The 25,160-nt window shown below is 38.9% G+C and overlaps 2 protein-coding genes and 1 long non-coding RNA gene across 3 annotated transcripts; 2 read left to right on the forward strand and 1 right to left on the reverse strand.

Moving 5' to 3' along the window:
- Positions 1-174: 174 nt before the first annotated feature.
- On the forward strand, positions 175-3,075 carry LOC138320910 (uncharacterized). Its single transcript, XR_011208261.1, has 4 exons — positions 175-425; positions 1,064-1,167; positions 1,990-2,092; positions 2,287-3,075. It is a non-coding gene; the product is annotated as an uncharacterized lncRNA (long non-coding RNA).
- A 5,902-nt stretch (positions 3,076-8,977) lies between these two features.
- On the reverse strand, positions 8,978-11,164 carry LOC138322172 (uncharacterized). The gene is made up of 4 exons (XM_069266222.1): positions 11,159-11,164; positions 10,609-10,800; positions 10,161-10,229; positions 8,978-9,886 (listed from the first exon to the last, which is right to left on the reverse strand). The coding sequence occupies exons 1-4, from the start codon at positions 11,162-11,164 to the stop codon at positions 9,341-9,343; spliced, it is 813 nt and encodes a 270-aa protein (XP_069122323.1). The 3' UTR covers positions 8,978-9,340.
- Positions 11,165-14,476: 3,312 nt separating this feature from the next.
- Positions 14,477-21,731, forward strand: LOC138322173 (mucin-2-like). Its single transcript, XM_069266223.1, has 3 exons — positions 14,477-14,491; positions 19,575-19,901; positions 20,223-21,731. Exons 1-3 carry the CDS (start codon positions 14,477-14,479, stop codon positions 21,729-21,731), a joined length of 1,851 nt encoding a protein of 616 aa, XP_069122324.1.
- Positions 21,732-25,160: the final 3,429 nt, after the last annotated feature.

Below are 25,160 nucleotides of genomic sequence, written 5' to 3' on the forward strand. Positions count from 1 at the left end.
TCTCCACGTGACATGCTTAACGTTATTTCAATGAAAGCTTTCTTCAGGCCATGTAAACGTAGACGAGAAATGTTTGAAACCACAATGCATTTGGTAACTTTAGGATATGCTTAGAACAAAATAGAGGTGATGATCTTATTGACCTAATATGCAACTATTTTGGCTGAAGTTATTTATTAAAATCATTGCTGATATTTTCGTTGAAGGTGTGACGCAAATTTCACCGGAAGCAACTGTTCCAAAGCCAAGTCACCGGAAGCATTATTATCATTACCGTCCCAGGATAGTGCTTTATACCACGTGATACTTCCGGTTTTGATTGGGTTTCTGTTATTGGTGGTACTGACAATCATATTGTGCTGCTTATTGGCGATTGCCCGTAGGAAGAATCGTAAGTGGGAACCAGAAGCGCCGGAGTCTATAGAGTAAGTTAATGATAGATGATGTAGATCTGCTTCCTTTATCTAGTCTGTCATCACACGAGGCTGACGTGTAGTAATATAGTTTTCTTCTTCTTCTACTTTCTGGTCAGGTCGACGTATAATTTAAATTGACTGACATCCGACTTATATGTCTTTGTCTGTCATCGCTTATTGGCAAAGTTTACCTCCTGTCTATGTTAACTCGTCGACTATAGGTGACAATACCTATAGTCGACGTGCAGCATTGGTAATTTGATGCATTATTGAAATCAACTGACATCGCTTAGATGTCATAATATATTCACTCATCTGTCGTCGCTTAGGTGTTCTATAATATCAAGTCATCTGTCGTCGCTTATAACCGATGATAAGTTCTTGTTTTGTCTTGGATTGTTGTCGAATGTGTGTTCTATCATCTGTCGTCACTTTTGGCCTACGTAGAGCTCTGGTCGTCTGTTGTCGCGTATCGCCGACGCGTAGTCAAGTTTGTCACCTGGCCGCACTGTCATCACTCATCGTGGATTTCTGGCCTTGTATCATGGACTATGGTCAACGCGTAGTTCTAAACAGCTGCTTGGATTTCGAGAGTCCTTCAGCATAGGAATATGAAATAGTGTACATGTTTTTTTTTTATTTTTCAGTTCCGACAGATCGGAAGAGCCGTATTTCTCCTCCGGACCATTCTTCTTACCACATCTCAAGTATCCACAATCTCCATTTTCTCCGCTTGATCACCCTTCTCTAGGTAAAACAAACTAGACTTTTAATCTATTCCGTCATGGTTTTACTAAATTAAAATGAAAAAAGAAACATTTAAAAAACCATATTTTATCAATTTACTTGTTAGCATATTCTTACACTGATTAATAACGATAGATGTCTTAAAAATTACTTTTGTTTAAATGAAAGCTAGCATACCATTATTAAATAATGAAGCATCCTTTTTGATGAATTTGAATTTGAATATACTTATAACTAGTAAATGGTTAGGGCGGATGCTTTTAGAAAATTGAGTTTTCAAAACTGGTAAACAGGACGATATTTTAGCGATATTATGAAATATGTTCTAGGACGACACAAAGTACATTTCCTATTCATAGTTGTACTAAGTTTTATAGTATAATATATTTTGGCCCCCTCGTTCCGATAAAAACTGTCTATGCACAGAATGTAAATGTATACTTTATGAATATTACAGTAACAAGTGATTTGTGTACATGTGAATAAGTGATGATGAATGATGGTTGTTAATCTGTATTACTTACATGTTTTCTTGACTATAAGTAATGCTAAATGATATGGTTAAAGATAGTGAATCTAAATTGCATGATCTATTACTGTATGTGTGTGGGAATGTATTAGTGTGATTATGTCGTGTCTTTTTACGTATATATTTATCAAAATATTTGGACAAATAAAACAATAATATTCAAAAACTGACTTGGTGACTTATGAAAAGCTTACCATTTCCTCCATTTAAAAGTGTTTTCCTAACCATATACTGGATGAGATTCACCAAGTAGAGATTGTACTTTGATCTGGAATGACACATTTCCTTTTGTTGTAGCTTCTGAAGGAGACAAGTCATTGTGGGAGATGTATTTACACAACGAGACGTATTTTAACTCTCCAACCATACACACAACATATGATACATGATCAAACTTTTGGTAAGTGAGATGTACGTGTAACAAATCAGACATGTCTAACCATGATGGAAGCAGATGTTGAAGTTGTAATAAGAAACAGTTCATTTCAAAATATCGGTTTTCTTTAAAGACGGAAAGTGACTTACAAGAAACAGGATCATTATTTAATCACAATGTGAATGTTTTATAAATAAATACTTTTATATACTACCTAGGTGTATCAGCGTGTAGATTTTGTCGTCTATGGTGGACGTGCTGCAGGCCTAACAAACAGCAGACGTTTCTACAGTTCATCCTACAGTGGTCCACGGTGGCTATCTGCAATTCTACTCAAACCTCATTATAACCAACACTTAGACTTCGCGGGCATACCAAAGTGTTTGGGATATAAGTGTTCGGATTATGGAGTATGCTAGAAAGTGAGATGCCACAAGTAATGTCATTGTCAGTGCAATGTCAGCATTCTGAGGAGTGAATGTTCGGAATGTCAGACCGTTAGATTTTGTAGGCTCCAAAATGTCATAGCACGTGATTATAAAAGCATTAAATACCAGGACACAGGACATAGATGTAGAAATCAAGAGTCCCATACCACGTGATTCAACGGGCATAACATCACACGGTTAAATGGGCATAAGAAATGTCAGACCACGTGATTATATATTGACATATAGATGTTGGCCATATTATTTCTGCGCTTATTATTTGTTTTACCTAAATCAGTGCAAACGAAATGCTTTTAGTAGAAACATTATGAGAAAATTGGAATCGCAAGGTTTCCGTATCATGTTAAAATAATAGTTTATGCCAACAGACCGTCTCACTTTATTTATCTATTTCAATATAATTATGCTTGTCGAACTGTGTATTACTTGTATTGTCATTTCAATATCAAGGGAAATTAATTAAACCTCGTTGGGCACAGTAGCTAGCGTCCTCCTGTATTTTTGCTATAGTCAGTATATAAATAATAGCATGAGAAACATAAATGTACCATACTTGCACATCCGTAAAGTGTCGCTTGTATACATTGATTTATGTACATGTACAAGTACATAAAATGAAAAGCTATTACACACATATCTTTCACGAGACACATAATCGTAACGACGAGAACACGGTCAAAGGCCATGATGACTTCTGTATCCAACATGTAGTCAGAGTGATGCTGAATATCTTCTACAAACAACAGGTAACCAGGGAGACGAGAGGTCATAGATCATGCTGAATAACTTCTACATCCAACAGGTAGTCAGGGAGACGGCAGAGAGGTATATATGACCTCTACCGCTGCACGGACCACCAGATGAGATGTCAGAATATCACGTGACTTTTGGCCTGAATTGTAATATATGACAGAGCAAAATATGAAATCCCAGACGAATCTGTGTGCACAGGAAAAACACTAGTGACATAAAAGGGATATTTCTTTGATCTACAGAAGAAGTGTATATATAGTATAACAAAATCCTGATATAACTACAACTAATCCAAGATGATGTTAACATTTTTAAAAATAATCAAATTATATAACATGTGATTTAACGAATTTAAAGCTACTTTATGAAAGTCAGAAAGATATTCTTCATTGGATTTGTTGTCTATTCATAGGATGTTATTTATTATACTAGTATAATTATTAACATTGATATCAAGATATAATTGCAGTATACAATAATCTGAAGGTAATTGTGGTTGTTGCGAGTTACCTCCCATTATATACTAAAAATATTTTTGATATATTTTGCTTTCAATAATTATTCATTCACACACTCAAATGAAAGGAAGATCCATATCTAATTCTATATAAGATCTCCTATCAACTAGTTATTTTGTATATAAGTACCTCATTTTATTTTCTCTGTCAGATATATCTTATATAATATATAAAAAATCTTATAAATTATGTAAGATATCTCATGTTATTTGGCTGTAAGTGTCAAAGTTTGATTGGACGGAACTCCATGATATATGCTATGACAGAAACGGGCTAATTTTGCTATCCGATTGTAAGCTCGTCGTTTATTAGGAGAAAAAAACTAATTATTTTGCCCTGAAAATCAGTCTATCTCACGCAATAGGAAATAACTAATCCTGAAGGAAACGTTCACTGCATAACCACCAAGACCTATTGGTATAGACCGTACAATGTCTATAAGGTGTGTCTAAAACTTATGAGCAGATCTCCTAAAGGTCATAATCTGCAGAAAAGTTAAAATACTGGACAAATCACAGAGAGTAAAATTGCCCCTTAGATAGGAATGTTAAAAAGCATAGACCGATTGAGGACCGCCACTTTTTGAGTATGGATAGTGTAATATCTTGGGTTCCGTCGATACTCAAAACACAACTCATGCAAATGACGGTGATCTAACAACTAATGTATTCTAACAGTAAAACTTTGAAACCGGAAACGGAGTTCCGGACGTCATACTAAAAGCGGACAACAACGTTAACATAATGAAGCGACGGTACACATAGAACCATTAATGTCAATACATTACACTCCTCCCCGTTTTAACGTTTATGTACCTGACTCAGAGTACAGTATGTATCGTTCAGAACTCTTTAAAGTCATTTCACAAATTTGCTGAACAAATCAACTTACACTGTCAATAAAGAATTATCCTCAAAAGAACTACTTGATCTTCAGTATTTTTTTCCAAAATTTAACTTTTTACTAAAACTCATTGAAAAACAATTTAAACACAGTTCAAATTATATAGTTATAACAGTTCACAGATCAAGTCTTGATGGTGCCTGGCGCGTCCTTGGTGGATTACGGCGTACAGGCATCGGACTGGGAGTTGGTGGGCTTACAAAAGGCATAGGACTGGTGGTGGAAGCAGGCAGAGCTTCTTTTGGACTGCTGTCATTATGTGTTACTTTTTCCGGAGAGGGCATCGCTGGTGGTTCCTTTACATTTATAGACTCTGACGTTAAAGAAACGACTAGTTTCGGAGGTTTCGCGATTGGTATCACAAATGGAATTTCTTTTGTCACAGGCAATTCCTAATTTCACAGTTCTTCCTCGATGCTAAGATGTGATCGACATGTGCGTAACGAATGTGTGGTCCGACTCGCATGAGGTACGTTAGAGGGCCTAACTGCTTCACAATCTTGCCCGGAATCCATTTCTCATGACCATCACGGAAATCCCTAACACGTACAGTCTGCTTGGGCGAGAATGTCCGAACTTTGACGCGTCCTTTGTCATGTTGGCGTTTCTGTTCGGCTTGCTTACCTGTCACAGGCCTTCCCAGATCTGGTTTCAGCATTGATAACTTGGTTCGGATTTGTCACTTAAGTTACAATTTAGAGGGCGATATTCCAGTTACCGATTGCGGCGTGGATCGACACTTCAGCAAGAAATTACTGTGTCTATGCTGATTAGAAAGCTTGCTTCTCGAGCGCACGCTTAAGTATCTGTACCGATCATTCGGCAACTCCGTTGAAAGCGGGATGGTACGGTGCCACGAGCGTATGCTTCACTCCGTTTTTGCTAAGGAACAGCTCAAATTCACTTGATGTGAATTGCGGCCCATTGTCGGAGACAATCTCCTCTGGTAGACCATACGAACTAAACAGTGAACGCAGAACCTCAATCGTTCTACTAGCGGTGGTCGTTGTCATGTGAGTCACCTCGATCCACTTTGAATGACTATCAATAACGACCAAAAAGTTCTGTTTGTCTTTCTCGGCAAGGCCCATATGTAGATGCTGCCACACACGTGTAGACCATGAACAGGAATGAAGCAGAGCTACCAGAGATATATTTCGCGTAGCCTGACAAGCACTACAGGCTTTCACCATGCTCTAAATGTCCTTGTCCAGATTAGGCCACCAAAGATAACTCCGGCCTAGCGCTCGTATACGACTCATTCCAACCTGCTGGTCATGAAGATCTGACATAAGTCTTTCGCAATAAGTTGGCGGTATGACAACACGCAAACCCCACAACACGCATCCTTGCTCACTTGACAGTTCATCTTTGCGTTGGAAGTACGGTTGTAGATCGCTATCTGATGTACTTTCGAGAAGAGAGGGTCGCGTCGCGTCTCTGTCGCTATATCATCAGACGTAATCGGCAAGTCGTCCAGTAGTGTGAAATGGTAGATGTCCAATTGTTCAGACTTCTCATCAGACTTGAGTGCCAAGCGCGATAAGGCATCAGCATCCGCATGATCCTCGGATTTCCGGTATACAATTTCGTACTGATACGCAGAGCAGCAGCTAACGTTGGAAACCGTTCTTCGGACCCAGAATCGTTGTCAACGGTTTGTAATCCGTCACTAACGTAAACCTACGGCCATAGAGGTATTTGTGAAATTTCCTGACCCCGAACACTAACGCGAGTGCCTCTTTCTCGATTTGGGCGTAGTTCTTTTCACTCTTTGAAAGTGTCCTCGATGCATAGGCTATCGGTCGTTCCTCACCGGTTTCGCTGATATGGGAGATCACAGCTCCTACCCCGTATGCAGACGCGTCACAAGCCAATCTCAAAGACTTGTTGATGTCGTGATGTACTAGAACACGTTCATCGGACAACTGAAACTTACATGATCTGAACGCTTCTTCACAATCTGATGTCCAGTTCCATGGTTTGTCTTGTCTCAACAACTCATGTAATGGCTGTAGCGTAGTCGAAAGATTTGGAAGATACAGACCATAATAGTTCAAAAGCCCGAGAAGCGATTTCAGTCCGGTAACATTCGTTGGACTTGGTGCTTCCTTAATTGATTCGACTTTAGCCTCGGTAAGGTGAATTCGATCACTATCAACCCTATGACCCATGTAAACCACAGAATCTTGCATGAACAGACACTTGTCTTTACGCAACCGGACATTGTGCTTGTCGGGTCGGCTCAATACCCCGCTCAGGATTTCTATGTGTTCACGATCGGTCTGAACGGTTATCAAGATATCGTCGATACGACACATTACATGCGGTATTCCTTGTAGAGTTTGATACATGACTTACTGGAAGATGGCTGGAGCTGATGACACACCAAACGCTAATCTGTGATATCGAAACTGACCTAAATGTGTGTTGATTGTCAGGTATTGCTTTGTTTGTTTGTCCAGGCTCAATTGCTGATATGCCTGAGATAGATCCAACTTCGTGAATTTCTGTCCACCGGCAAGTTGAGCAAACATATCTTCCAAAGTCGGAAGTGTACAGATGCTTGACCCTATACAGAATCAGGGACTGCGTCTCGCACTTGGAGCTTTTCGAACAACACCTGTGAAGAGTCTCCATGTGGAAGCTAATGAGCCATCTCTAGACGATCGACGAAAGAAATTATCCTTACAGTATGCTGCTCAACTGAAATCCAACCCCAAAAATCCCGCATTTAACCTTGTATTCAATCCACAACATCAAGAAATATTTACACAAAATCAAAAGCTCATACCAACATTTGGCATCAGAATTTCAAAATTTTTGCTGGAACTTAATATAACTTTCGACACCATTGACGAGTACACCGTATCGGATGTACCGCCATGGCTCATTCAAACACCTGATATCAATTTATCTCTACATGAGAGGGCAAAATCCAGTGCATTACCCGAAGAACACAAATCCTCCTTTCGGGGAGTGCATTAGGGCTTTCCCTGACCATGTTCAGATCTACACTGACGGATCAAAAGATGGTAATAAAAGTTGCGGCAGCATGCTGTACATCTAATCACTGCTCCTCTATCCGACTCCCGGATTCTGCCTCCATTTTCTCTGCGGAAGCATGTGCTATCGGTCTGGCGCTTGACCATATCGGAGAACACCGCATTGAAAAGGCAATCATCTGTTCAGACTCTCTTTCGGTTCTTCAGTCTTTGAAATCAAGAAGCCCTAGAAATACTCTAATCCAAAATCTTTTAATCCGAACATTTCGATTATCTTCTAAAACTCAAATTACTTATCTCTGGATTCCCAGTCATGTGGGTATAAAGGGGAATGAACAGGCTGATAAAGCAGCTAAGACTGCTCTTCGCCTAGCACAAACAGATTTGAAACTACCATACACCGACATCAAACCTTCAATTCAGTCAGCCATCAAACACCATTGGCAACAAAGGTGGTCTACCGAAACAAACAATAAACTGTTTAAAAACTCAACCTACACTTAATCCTAAACTGTCCAGTCGGAGAGACCGCAGAGAGGAAGTTGTTCTCTCTCGGCTCCGAACTGGACACACATATTTTACACATTCCTATCTATTGAGAGGGGAGGATCCTCCCACATGCCATGCATGTGATTCTCCTCTCACAGTGGAGCATATTTTAGTGCACTGTATTGATTTTAAGCACATACGAGATAAGCACTACGATGTCTCCGACATGTACACTTTGTTTCATGCCGTGAGACATAATCATATTTTTAATTATCTCAAAGAAATCGGAATTTTGAGATAAAATATGAACGTTTTTCTCATCATATCATCGTATCAACTCAACATTTCATCGTTTCATCAACTTTTTGCATGAGTTTTCTCGTGTGTTTTAGCCAAAACTATTTGATCCCATGCAAACCTTTTTTATCAAATAAACGTTTACAATCTGTGTTTTAATCCTTACTTGCCTTTTCTTACCCTGACCTTTTATCCTGATATTAATGCCTGACTTGTAGTTTGGCCCTAAATGACCTTAGTTGTCGATGGGCCGTAAAACTCAAACAAACAAACAAACAATTGAGAATTCCGAGCTACGTCGCTTGAAAACAGGCTGTTCAGTCCAGGTGACAGTATTATGGCTGATAGGGGGATAATGGGTGCAGGACTTGTTTGCCTGTCAGGATGTATTTGTTAACACTCCCACAATGTTAAAGGCAAATCCCAACTGGAAGCCCATGAAGTTATAAAAGACAGACGAATAGCATCAAAACGAATACATATAGAGATGGTCATTGGTCTTGCAAAAAAATATAAAATTTTAGATACACCACTCGCATCATCAAAATTGATCTTCGGATCCAGAATTATATTCATCTGCTTTGCCCTGTGTAATTTTAGGCAAAGTATTGTTGGACCTTATTCATGAATACCTGAAACATTATTAGGATGTGTACCTTTAACAATTTTTAATTGTCTGTATGCTTCTTTGTTATTAATCAATCTATATGGAAAGTAGATCTATACAATTTACCATGTACATGTACAGGTATGTATAAGTGATATTCATAATGTTTTGGATACAAATGGTCGAAAATGTTTGAAGTAAAATAAGTCCAATTTGGGCAGCATGCTGAAATTGCAGTATTCTATATCAATCTATATGCCAGAGGTATAAACAACAAAATAGCATAACTGATGCTTTGACAGAAGCATCTGTCCCTGAATTTGGTCATAGTACTTGCTATGTACATTGAGAACAATCTGTCCATTTTCATCATATTTAAGGAAGTTGAAGTGAGGTCCTGGTTTAATGGATTCATTCCTTCCTGAGTATGGACACTTTACTTCCACTATTGCTTTTTTGTCTTCTTCTGTGATGATTCCATCAGGTGTTGCACCTAAGTACGGATAGTCCTTGTCAACAAAAAGTCCACATTTCTTGACCTTCAAACCGGTTTTCTGTTCAAACTTAGTAATTGCCTTCCTCTCGTATGCCTTTCCATGAAACACAGATTTTTTTATGATAGGCTTTGAAGATAAAATAGATGAACACAATTTCTCCATGTTGCGTCTTGAGGTAGCATGAGTCACATCCCCAAACTTTGAAGCAGTAACCCTCCACTTTCTATTATGGATCCAAGCTTGTGACTTTGCTTGTAGTTTTGTGTCATTCTGGATGTCCTGTGCTTGTCTCTCCGTTACCTACAAATAATAAAATATTTATATTAGTAAGTCTAAAGACCTCTATGTCAAGTCATATAACCTTCTAGATACATGGTATATACATGTCCAACATATACAATATATAGAAGCAATAACAATTTTATTTATATCTTGGGGGAAAAAGTTACACAAACATATGTTTTTACAAATCTTGACTCAGTGGAGTGTAAATGTTCCCAATATACATGTTTGTACTTTTGTTTTTAGAAAAAAAAGATCAGTGTTTTGTTTTATTAAAGACCCTAATAATTACCTTCTGTGCTCTGTCAACCATGTGTTGTGTGAATGGAAGTTCTAGGTAATCATGGTCTTTAGCTGCTGTCTTGATAAGAAGATGAAGAATTGTCATTGTAATACATTTAAGGATATTTTTAAGCATTACAAGAACTCCAAACCATACAAGAGAATAAACTTGTATGCAAATAAATAGTACTTTATTGATCTTTACAAATTTGTGCAGTTATTTTAACATGATAATATTAATTTATATGCATGAATTTATATATATGTTAATTTATACAGATTAAAATTGATACAGTAATTTGCATATATATAAAAACAAATGTTAATTGTATACTGTGGTCAAGTATTTATCATCAATACATTTCATTTGGTGATCCTATCCATCCCTTCTCAAAAGCATTGTAAATGAGGGGCAGCAGTATTAATGAGTATTTTAGTTGTTTGTTAAAATTAAGTACCTGTAAATCAGCAACTGGAATCAAATATCTCATGGCCATATCCATTGAAGATTGTGAGCAATAGTTGATTGCAGCATTATGAACATATGATGTGTATCCAGGGTTGTTTCGGTATTTAAGTGGTCTTGGGTCATCTAGTATGGTATCAGAAATATCTCTTAGTCGGTATGTCTGCAGATGGAACAGGCTTTCCTGGAAAAAGGAAAACATTTATTAACATTAAAACAGGACTGTAAATTAGACGTGGTCGAATATTACCATGCAAGTCTGGCCATGGTGTAGCCTGCACATATACCCATATATACCTTACACATATACATAACTATACATGTATATATGGCTACCCAGAAAGTCCAACACTTATGGTATACACACAATATAAATCATAAACTGTTATTTTGGCTTTACACATACAGATCAAGATTTGCTTTACAATAATTACTCTAGCAACATCACCCTTTTCCAGCAACAGCAGTTGTTTGATAGGGATAGTGAAGGGGAAATTACATATAAGTGTACACTAGAATGTATTTTAATGCTTAGTACTTGCCTTCATAGTGAAACTTGGGTTTGTGGAAGTTTTGAAGGTTCTCTGTACAGGACTTTTCTACTCTGATAATATTTATAAATATAGTGTAACTTTAACATTGTCTAAACCGGATGTCACTGGGTCTAGCATAATTGGCTAGTGCATTTGTATACCCAGATTTTCATATCATACAAGCTTTAATAATTTTTTTTTAAATTGAAGGCTCTTACGAAAAATCATTTTAAAGAGACATACAGGTACTGTATATATGCATATTGTAATTTTATATGTAATTTTCTTTAAATGTGCCAGAGCATTAAGCATCCTACATGTAATATAATAGGACAATATACATGTTTTATGTTTTGCTATATTTATGGCTTTAAAATTATCAAATCATGTTTGATAACACATTGCATATTTATGTATACCTGCAATTCTATATAAAACGTAGGTTTCAATTTGCTCCGATGTAATTTTTGGCATTACAACTTTATGATCAGCTATTAACTGTTGATATCCATGAGTTGGCCAAGAAACAGAAACATGTTTTGGAATATCAATGGCTGGAGATCTGAAATCTTGGTTCCTTTCATATGCTTCCAATCTGCAAATGAACATGCAAATGAACAAGTTTTAGAGATAAAGTTTAAATGAAATATTTAAAAAAAATAATAACATAGTACAATGAATGCAATCAAGGGATTGACAAATGAATCATGATGATACATGTATACGTTTGGTGATTATTAATTTATACTGATTAAATTATTACTTGTACATGAATGTAATGCTATATGACAAACTACACGTACAAGGTAAAATACTCATGATTCCTGCTCTACTGACTGAGACAAAGAAACATGCTACGTTAGCTGAGTGACATGCTCTACTGACTGAGACAAAGAAACATGCTACGTTAGCTGAGTGACAGAGACCATATCATATATTTACACAATAAAAATTCAATAGTTTCCTTGCGAAGGTATAAATTCTTTGCAAAAACTAAATTACTCGGTACTACGTACAGCGGTGCATATACACCTGTACAGAATCTAATAAAAGGAAAACATAGAGAGGTACAGGTCTGACATATTTCTTATTTGTCCTTTAACAGCATGTATAAATTTTAAAATATCCACGACCATCCAAACCATACCGTGCATAACTGTTACATCGTACGTCTGAAGTAAGGAAACTGCAATCCGAGTCTGGCTTTCGTGTGCAGCGGTGAAAAAAAATCCGCACAGTATTTAAATATATATATTATACTATTCAAAATATATCAAGAAAACAATACCCTTACCTTTCTATCAAATCGATCTTCCGACCAGTTACCACTGCCCCTCTCGCTCTCAATTCCGCTTTCAGTTTGGGAACTGCCCAGTTTCGACAAGGCTTTGCCGCCATATTGTTTATAATCGCTATGGACCATAGTACACTAGCGCCACCACAGAGTTATCGTTCCTGAGTGATCTCGGCGGAGTCCATTATGTGTCTTTTTAGCTTTGCTATCAACGCTTATGACATATCACATATATAAACGCACATGTTGGTATCATCATGTAATAAATTAAACAAAAACTGAACAGTTTCTACACTTCCTTTTTAATTGTATTACCTAATCAACATGTCTCATACAGTTGCACCTTTCATTCATTTGCCGTGTTTGACATGAGCAATTCTTCTTCAAACCCATACTGTATGTACAGTAGTCGGACAAATCGTGCTTAGCGTCCCAATCACTGTCGATTTCCAGCTCACTCAGTGTACAACTTCATAAAACTAAAAAACTAAAAGAAAAGTAATGAAGTAAATATTTGTCCACGGCCCTGCAAGTAGGGCGTTAGAATTGTACCTGCTGCTCCTGTTTGCATGATCGTAAAAGGCGACTAAATTTAGGATCTTATCTTTTCTCTTCTTTCTATCTGACTAATGTCTCCTTAGGCACCGCCTCACTTTTGGTCCTGAGTATTGCATAATCGTAAAAGGCGACTAAATATAGGATCTTGTCTTTTCGCTTCTTTCTGAATGACTTTATCCTTCCTAAAGCCTCCCTTGGCACCGCCTCACTTTTGGCCTTGAGTTGAGCGTTCGCCCCTGTGAGGAAGGCTCTGGGTTCTGTCCCCTGGCCGAGACACACAAAAGTCTCAGCATAACTGGTGTGGAAGACTGGTTCGCCCGTTATCAGTCAATCTTTGGTGGTTTTAATTTCACAGTACTTCACTTTTTTTACCTCCTTAGATAGATTTTTGTCTAGTTGGTAGTTACTTCATATCAAAAATTTTCAAATAATTTTTTGTTAATCTTCATAATGGAATTCTATCCCTGTGGAGTTTGTCAAGAAAATTGTGATGGAGATGGAAATGTAGGTTGTGAGAAATGTGATAGGTGGTTCCACAAAAAATGCGAAAAAATTACAAATGTTCAACTAAAATTCCTGAGCAAAACTTCACTGGCCTTCTTTTGTACAGCTTGTTCTTTGAAATCAGATCAATTTTTTGACTATAGCCTTGCTTTGGAAAGACTTGCTGCTGCAGCACAATCAAATACTTTAGAAGAATGTGTTAAAATGGAGCAGATTTTGCTCAGATCAGTAAAATCAGAAATCTGTTTGAACCCAATTGTTACTTTTGGCTCGCATATTGTAGATCACACCGCCCAATTATTGTTAGGCCCCAATAAGGAGTTTACTCCAGTTGTATCAACAGGAAATGGTAATTGTCTTTTTAACTCCATATCCATCGCGCTCAAGGGAGATGAGTCTTTGGCTACTGAGCTTAGGGTTAGGACTTGTTTGGAATTAACTGCAAATCGAAAGTTTTATGAAACTTCACATAGTGATGACAATTTGTGGAAAGTAACAGAACCAATTGAGAAGATGCCATGAAATCATGTGCAACAAACAAAAAACTTCTCCTGTGCATGGACAATGCATGCAGCAGCAACTGTAAATTGGTAGACCCATCCGTTCAGTTTTTCCAGTCCATAATTCGTTATTAGAGTTAGCTGTGGGTGTTTTGAACACAGAATTCTTACCTAGAATGTCTAAATAAAAAAAACCCATCTTGAATCAGTGTGGATCATGTGATCCGGATCAGGCCCCCGTCCAAACCACTAATTCATATCAACGTTAGCTTATGAAAACAGAGGTAGATTAATGATGATTACAGATCACCTGCCTATGGATTCGAGTATAACATGAAACACGATTTCCAATTCATGTTCATGTCTCTGAACTTCTGTCTAGCATATACAAATCTTAACTTAAAGCAACAATGGCCAAGTATTGCAGTCTTCGGTAGCAGCCTATGTTACTCTGTCTGGAAAAATACTGCAATGCTGGACCTTAGGGTAAGAATCTTGTTATAATGTAGCATAATAGATAATTTTTGATAACAATAATAATAATGAAATGTAGAAAGTACTTCACTTTGAAAAATTTATTTTTTTAGATATAGGTCAAAATCAATTGAAATTAAAATATATGAGTCAATAGTATGATAATTTATTAAATTAATTATATGTAATATTTTTTGTGATACAGGTTCCTGGCAAAAGCTCACTTATTATTGGCCAAGGCGGCTTGGGAGCGTAATCCCTTCCAAGACAACCACAGAATGGACCTGATAAACAACAAAGCCAGAAACTAGTGGTTATTCAACTCAGGAGGAAATTGGACACTCAACAACTTGCAACCCCGGACGACATAAATATCCATACACTACAGAGCACAACAAGATGACTAGCATGCCACAGGAGTCAAGACGGGTGGTATAATTGTATAAATCACTCCTCCACTGGCCAACTTCGTACAAATCCCCAGGCTTGGACACTTACCTCCTTCCAGAAACATCGCAACCAAGGTCAACCGACAGATGAATGAAGAAAACTCCTACTGCCTCAAAACTAACGAGTGACTTATCCAGATGACTACCTTCATGATCGTGTTCATTTTCAATGACTCAGGACTGTCAAGACACAGTTCCATGCCATCCGACGACCATTTTTTAAATGTTGATATTTTGAACTGTACATGTATACTATTATATATATGAAATCATATGTATTTTGAGCGAGTCCTTTATATTGAGCATATGAGTGGGAACGTTACAATACTTTTCTGTTTCAGTGTTATGTGTTATTACAAAATAGTTTTTACAAATATTTTGAAAATAATAAATATATAAATAATTTCGTTGTTTTTCAGGATTGTTTGTAATTTTCATATATATTAAACATACTTTATTGATTTACATGTTATGTCAAATTAAGATAACTCCTTTCTGTCCACAACTACTCCAACTACTACTTTCACAACTACTCCTACTACTACAACATCGTCCACAACTACTCCACAACTACTCCTACTACAACATCGTCACAACTACTCCTACTACTACAACTACTCCTACTACTACAACATCGTCCACAACTACTCCTACTACTACAACATCGTCCACAACTACTCTACTACTACAACATCGTCCACAACTACCTACTACTACAACATCGTCCACAACTACTCCTACTACTACAACATCGTCCACAACTACTCCTACTACTACAACACATACAAACATACTACAACATCGTCCACAACTACTCTACTACTACAAACATCTCCACAACAACATCGTCCACAACTACTCCTACTACTACAACATCATCCACTCCTACTCCTACTACACAACATCGTCCACAACTACTCCTACTACTACAACATCGTCCACAACTACTCCTACTTACACATCGTCCACTCCTAACTAAACATCGTCCACAACTACTCCTACTACTACACACAACATCGTCCACAACTACTACCTACAACATCGTCCACAACTACACTACTACAACAACAACATCGTCAACTACTCCTACTACTACAACATCGTCCACAACTACTCCTACTACTACAACATCTCCACAACTACTCCTACTACTACACAACACCTCCACACACACTACTCCTACTACTACAACATCGTCCACCACTACTACCCTACTACTACAAACATCGTCCACAACTACTCCTACTACTACAACATCGTCCACAACTACTCCTACTACTACAACAACATCGTCCACAACTACTACTCCTACTACTACAACATCATCCACAACTACTCCTACTACAACATCGTCCACAACTACTACTCCTACTACTACAACATCGTCCAAACTACTCCCTACTACTACAACAACATCCTACTACTACAACATCGTCCACAACTACTCCTACACTAACATACAACTACTCCTACACTACAACATCGTCACAACTACTCCTCCACAACATCATCGTCCACTACTCCTACTACTACAACACATCGTCCACAACTACTCCACTACTACTACTACAACAACATCACTACTCCTACTACTACAACATCGTCCACAACTACTCCTACTCCTACTACAACATCGTCCACACACTACTCCTACTACTACAACATCGTCCACAAACTACTACTACACATCACAACACTCACTACTCTACTCCTACTACACAACTACTCCTACTACTACAACATCGTCCACAACTACTCCTACTACTACAACATCGTCCACAACTACTACTACTCCTACTACTACAAACATCGTCCACAACTACTCTCCTACTACTACAACAACTCCACAACAACTACTCCTACTACACTACATCGTCCACAACTACTCCTACTACTACAACATCGTCCACAACTACTCCTACTACTACTACTACTACATCACCACACTACAACTACTCCTACTACTACACAACATCGTCCACACTACAACACGTCCACAACTACAACTACTCGTCAACTACTCCACAACACAACATCGTCCACAACTACTACTACTACAACATCGTACAACTACTTCCAACTACTACAACATCCCACAACTACTCCTACTACTACAACAACACTCACAACTACACCTACTACTACTACAACATCGTCCACAACTACTCCTACTACAAAATACAACACTCCTACAACTAACAACTACTCCTACTACTACAACATCGTCCACAACTACTCACTACTACTACTACTACATCGTCAACACAACATCACAACTACTCTACTACTACAACATCACAAACTACGTACTACTACAACACTACTCCTACTACTACAACATACGTCCACAACACTCCTACTACACTACAACATCGTCCACAACTCCTACTACTACCCTACTACAAACATCGTCCACAACTACTCCTACTACTACAACATCGTCCTACTACACATCATCGTCCACAACTACTCCACTACTACTACAACTACTCCTACTACTACTCGTCCACAACTACCACTACTAAAACATCGTCCACAACTACTACTACTACTACTACTACTACAACATCGTCCACAACTCCTACTACTACCTACTACTACACAACATCGTCCACAACACTCCTACTACTACTACTACTACAACATCGTCCACAACTACTCCTACTACTACAACATCGTCCACACTACTACTCCATAACTACTACTACAACATCGTCCACAACTACTCCTACTACTACATACATCGTCCACAACTACTCTACTACAACATCGTCACAACTACTACCACAACTACAACACTCCTCACAACTACTCCTACTACAACCTACTCCACAACACTCCACAACTACTACTACAAACATCGTCCACAACTACTACAACATACTACTACTACTCCACTACTACTACACACTCCACAACTACACTAAACTACTCCTACTACTACAACACCGTCACACTACTACTCCTACTACTACAACATACGTCCACAACTACTCCTACTACTACAACACCGTCCACTACTATCACTACTACACTACACAACACCGTCCACAACTACTCCTACTACTACAACAATCGTCCAACAACTACTCCTACTACTACAACATACAACAACGTCCACAACTACTCCTACTACAACACCGTCCACAACTACTCCTACTACTACACACACCTCCACTACTACTACTCCACTACTACTACTACAACACCGTCCACAACTACTCCTACTACTACAACACCGTCCACTACTACTACAACACAACTACTCCTACAACATCGTCCACTACTACTACAACATACAAAACTCGTCCACAACTACTCCTACTACTACAACAACATCGTCCACAACTACTCTACTACTACTAACAACTACGAACTACTCCTACTACGTACAACATCGTACACTACTCCTACTACTACAACATCTCCACAACTACTCCTACTACTACTAAAACATCGTCCACAACTACTACTTACTACAACACTACAACACTACAAAATCGTCCACAACTACTCCTCTACTACTTACAACTACTACTACACTACTACAACATCGTCCACAACTACTCCTACTACTACAACATCCGTCCACTAACTACTCCTACTACTACTACAACATCGTCCACAACTACTCCTACTACTACAACATCGTCCACAACCTAACTACTCCTACCTACTACTACATCGTCCACTCCTAACTACAACATCATCCACAACTACACAACATCGTCCACAACTACTCCACAACAAAATACTACAACATCGTCCACAACTACTCCTACTACTACACCCTACACTACAAATCTCCACAACTACTCCTACTACTACACAACAACTACTCCTACACAACACGTCCACAACTACAACTACAACTACCAAACTACTTCCTACTACTACACTACTACAACATCGTCCACAACTACCACTCAACACATCGTCCACAACTACTCCTACTACTACTACTCTACTACTACAACATCATCCACACACTACTCCTACCCCACTACTAACACTACATCCCACAACTACTACTAACAACTACTACCACCATCCACAACTACTCCTACTAACAACATCGTCCACAACTACTCCTACTACTACAACGTCCACAACTACTCTTACACAACATACAACACTCGCCACAACAACTCCTACTCCACTACTACAACATCGTCCACAACTACACTACAACATCGTCAAAAACTATACTCCACCACTACAACTACTTACTCCACCCACAACTACACACTCAACACATCCACAACTACTCTACAACACATCAACAACTACTCCACTACTACAACATCACCCAACACCACCAACACTACACTACTCCACACAACTACTTACTACTACTACACAATGTCTACTCAACTAAATCTACCCACCACTACTACTACTACAACACCATCCACAACTACACTACTACAACCGACCACTACCATCCACAACAACATCGACCACAACTACTCCAACCACTACACAACGTCCACAGCTACACAACATATATGCTAACTACTACGAAACCATCCACAACAACAACAATTACTCCGACCACCACCTACGTCACCATCCATAACTACAAGAACTACTTCAACCACTGCAAACACCTTCTCTTACCAATCGAAGATATATCTACTCTTTAGTACACCGTCCATAACTACAACAACTGCTCCATCTACCACGACACCGTCCACAACTACTCCAACACTACGACACCATCCACAACTACTCCAACTACTACGACATCGTCCACAACTACTCCAAGTACTACGACACCGTCCACAACTATTCCAACCACTACGATACCGTCAAAAACTACAACAACTACTCAAACCACCGCGACACCATCAACGACTACAAAGACTACTCCAGCCACCACGACGACTTCCACAACTACAACAGCTACACCAACCACTACGAAAATGTCCACAAGTACTCTTACGACTATAACACCTTCCAAAATTCCAATCGTATCCATATACTACTTCTGGTATAGCATCAACTACGCAAACCACCACGACACCATCAACGACTAACAAAGACTTACTTCCACTACAACCACGACGACGTCCACAACTACAACAAGCTACACCAACCACCTACGACTATGTCCTGAAACTACAACTATGCCAAACTACTAACAACAACATTCACACAACAACTACTACTTTATTCCCCCCTACGAAACCATCCACAACTGCAAGAACTACTTCAACCACTGCAACACCGTCCACAACTACAACCACTACAACAGCATTCATAATTCCAATCGCATCTATATCTACTTCTAGAACACCGCAAACAACTACAACTACTCCAACCACCATAGCAGCTTCCACAACTACTCCAACAACTACAACACCGTCCACAACTACAACAATTGCTTCAATCACCACAACACCGTCCACAACTACTTCAACAACTCCAAACACTACAATAGCGGCCACAACTACTCCCACAACTACAACACCGTCCACAACTACTTCAACAACTCCAAACACTACAATAAGCGGCCACAACACTGTCCACAACTAACAACTACTCCAATAACCACGACAACCTTCCACAACTACAATTACTCCAACATCTTCGACATCGTCAACAACTACTCCAACCACTACAGCACCGTCTACAACTACTCTCCAACCGCTACAACACCTTCCATTATTCCGATCGCATCTATATCTACTACTAGTACGTCGACCACAATGAAAACAACTACTCAAACTACTACGAAACCGTTCACAACTATAATTACTCGACCCACTACAACACCGTCCACATTTACTCCAACAACAACACCATCCATAATGAAAACAACTTCTCCAACTACTACGAAACCGTTCACAACTATGATAACTCAAACCACTACAACACCGTCCACAACAACTCCTACCACTATGACACCGTCCATAACTACAACAACTACACCAACCACCATGACAAAGTCCAGAAGACCAGTTATACCAACAATTACCACACCGTCCACAACGCCAGCTATACCAACAACTACCACACCGTCCACAATGCCAGCTTTACCAACAATTACTATAACGTTCATAACGCCAGGTGAACCAACAACTACTAAACCGTCAACAACGCCAGGTATACCAACAGCTACAACACCGTCCACAACGCCAGCTATACCAACAACTACCACACCTTCCACAACGCCAGCTATACCAACAAATACCACACCGGCAACAACGCCAGCTATACCAACAACTACTACACTGTCCACAACGCAGGCTATACCAACAACAACACCGTCCAAAACGCCAGCTATACCAAAATCAACAAAACCGGCCACATCGCCAGCTACACCAACAATATTAACACCATCCACAACGCCAGCTATACCAACAATTACCACACCAGTCACAACGCCAGCTATACCAACAATTACCACACCATCCACAACGCCAGCTATACCAACAATTACCACACCAGTCACAACGCCAGCTATACCAGCAATTAAGACACCGTCCACAACGCCAGCTATACCAACAACTACCACACAGTCCATAACACCAGTTATACCAATAATAACCATACCGTCCACAATGCCAAATCTACCAACAACAACTACTACACCGCTGACATCCCCGAAAATACCAACACCTTCTACACCGTCCAAATTTCAAACTGTTCCAAAGTTTCCTTCTAAATCAACGTCGTCTACGTCAAATCCCGAAGAAGAAATACCAAAACATTCAACAACTACATCATCATCAAATAGGACAACGTCCGCGGAGTTTATTTTGTTTTCCAAAAGTAAAGAAAGTAGCTTCTTCCCGTAAAATTAAATGCTTCTCACAAATAACCACAACGCCCCGTATATCAATCGACTACGACGGCAAAGGGTACTACTTCAGGAGTGCGTAAGATGTTTCAGAAAATCAACAGACAAATGAAGGTTTCCAAACTTTCCGGGTAGCGTGGAGATGTTTCCCACAAATACTTTCTTCAAAAAACACAGATGGTATCTACTTATACACCAGGGATCCCCAAATAACGGATGAATATTCTAACATTACGGTACTGTAAAATGGTTCTACAACTACTTTACCGGTAGTCGGTGAGTGTTGTTTTCACAATAACGGACATTCATACTAAACGCAGATGGACCTACTTTTTTAAACAGGAAACGGAACCTGCAACTTTTTCAACCTACTTAAACAACTTTTACAGGAACGGAAAATTTCCAAAAACCTTCCGGTCAAAGGACGGTTATGGAAAGGATGTTTTCTCATACTAACCTAAATAACAGATGGAACTACATTTAACAGGGATACGGGGTAATTTCCTTCCACAAGATGAAGGTTCAAACTTTTTCCGGTAGAGTGAGGAATGTTTCACAATACAACTTACAATTTCAAAATCAGGATGGATTAACTTTTACTTTGTAAACGGAGATTCCTACGGGAAATGACGGTTTACTTCGCAAAAAACTGATGGTTCTCAACTTCGGTTTAGCCGATATGGAGACTACTTTTAACCGGAACTTAAGATTCCAATACAACAGAAGGTTTGAACAATACGGGTTTAGCGTGAGATTTTTACTGAAAACATGTATACGGTATAATTTCCTATATCAGATACATTAAGGGTAAGACAACTCATAAAATCAACTTCGGGGGTGCGTTGGAGATTGTTCTCACTACTACCTCATCAGATTCTGGGGAAACTACTTTCTTCAGAAACGGAAATTCCCTACTACAACTGAAGGTTCAACTTCCGGTAGCGTGAGAGTGTTTCACAACTACTACTTCAACAGATGGAACTACTTTTACAGAAACGGAAATTCCTACCACAACTGAAGGTTCAACTTCCGGTAGCGTGAGATGTTTCACAACTACATTAACAGATGGAAAAACTCACTTTTACAGAGGAAACGGGGAAAATATTCCTACCACAACAACCTGAAGGTTCAACTTCCCGGTAGCGTGATAGATGTTTCACAAAGTGATACCTCAACAGATGGAAATAAACTACTTTTACAGAAAACGGTTTAAATTCCTACCGCAAACTGAAGGTTCAACTTTTCCGGTAGCGTGAGATGTTGTACAACTCAACAAACTACATTCCGACCAAACAACAGTTCAACTTCGGTAGGGAACTACTTTTCAACAGAAACGACTTTACAAGAAACGAAATTCCTACTCCACTGAAGGTTTCCAAACTCAACGATAACTACTGAAACGTTTCACAACTTCCGGTAGCGTGGAGAAGGCAACAGGTGTGACTGATGTTTCACACTAAACGGAAATACCTATTCATAACTGAAGGTTCAACTTCCGGTAGCTGAGACTTTTTACAGATGGAACTACTTTTACAGAAACGGAAATTCCTACCACAACTGAAAGGTTCAACTTCCGGTAGCGTAAGATTGTTTCACAACTACCTCAACAGATGGAACTACTTTTACAGAAACGAAAATTCCTACCACAACTGAAGGTTCAACTTCCGGTAGCGTGAGATGTTTCACAACTACATCAACAGATGGAACTACTTTTACAGAAACGGAAATTCCTACTATAAACTGAAGGTTCAACTTCCGGTAGCGTAAGATGTTTCACAAAATGTTACAAGAAAACGGAATTCCCTTTACCAACCTCTGAGGAGTATCTACATTTGGGGTCGGGTGTAGTTTGTTTTAGCAGTAAAGGGTTGGGCTTTTGTTTACATTCGTCTCATAAAAAAACAAGGATGGGGGAACTTTCTTTTCGGCAGAGGGGGGGTGGTGTCCTTGGGAGGTTCTCCCATTATCATTCACTGAATCGTTACTTACTTTCCGGTTATTCGTTGAAATTTTGGCTTTATACAAAACGGGCGTCATGCAAGGGGGGTGGAACGGATATCAAACCGGTAGATATGAGGGACTGGTTTTTTTTCAAGGGGGGACATCTGAAAAAGCACTACACTTTTCGGGTTGTGTAAAATTGTGTTTTTACAAAAACATCCAAAGGGGGTTACGGGGGTTACATTTTCTCTAATAATAAAACACAAGGGGGTAAATGACTACCTAAACAGAAGGTACTACTTTCGGTAGGCGGTAAAATGTTTTACAGCTTTACCCCACTGATCGGGGAACACTTAACTTATTTCAAACTTCGGAAATTCCCAACCTACATACCAAAATCAAGTAAAACCACCTTCCGGGAAGGCTATAGGATGGGTTTTAACCACGTCTCAGGGATTCTTCGAAAGCTTAAAAACTACTTTTCCTGGGAAATAAACAGAAAAATACTTCCCACTGCAGAATAGTGTATCACTTATGGATGGTATTTTCGATTGTTTTTACGACTTTACAATCATCAGGACGGGAACTAACTTTTTCAGAAACGGGGAAAATCCTTTTCCACCAAAATAACTGGAGGGGGATGGTTTATTATACTTTCTGGAGGGGTATTACATAGGATGCTTTTGTAACAATAAGTACTTTCGAGTGAGTCGGATCTTTGCATTTTCGAAAACATGAACAATTACCTCCGGGACTGCTTGAGGGGGAAGAGTTAACCAGGTTTTTTCTGGTGGAGTTAGATGTTTTTTACATCAAACTACACCCCCCCCAAATAAAAATCGGGACAGGGGAACAGAACTATCTTTTTTTCAGAATCAGAACATTCTTCCACATATGGGTCAGTACCACTTTCGATGGTTGCTTAATGTTTCTTTTTTATCACTTTCAAACTTATTAAATTCAAGAAGGGTCATGTTCTCCCTTACAGTTTTCGATGGGAATGGGGGGGTGTTTACCCAAAATCGTTTTTCAAGATTGTGGGTGGGATTGGACCACCCCTCCACGTTGATGGCTGTTGTAACAATCAGAAAATTTCATAAAAACCTCTTTAAGAAAGTTAAACTTGACAATTCTAAAACGGGGCTTGGTGGAGGCAAGTAGAGGGTGCGTCTACCAGTGTACCAAGGTTTACTTGGGTGGTAGTGGTGGGCGGACGAGGTAACAAGGGGAGTCGTGGGGGACGCGGTATCTACAGGAAAAATTAGGTTTAGAGTCGGGGTTGATAGTTACTTTCTAAAAGTTTACTATATTTGTTATCAAAAACGTTTGGTTTTGTCTTTGGGTGGACTGGGGGTCATCGTGTTTTTAACAACCAAAAAAAATAATTTTTGGGGGGGGACACATCATATACAATTTTTGTATTCCATGTGTTTTTTTCAATATAATTTGATTTGGTCATAAATTTATAATAATTATTTATATAGTG

The sequence above is a fragment of the Argopecten irradians genome, chromosome 4 (genome assembly GCF_041381155.1).
Source record: "Argopecten irradians isolate NY chromosome 4, Ai_NY, whole genome shotgun sequence".
Lineage (NCBI taxonomy): Eukaryota > Metazoa > Mollusca > Bivalvia > Pectinida > Pectinidae > Argopecten > Argopecten irradians.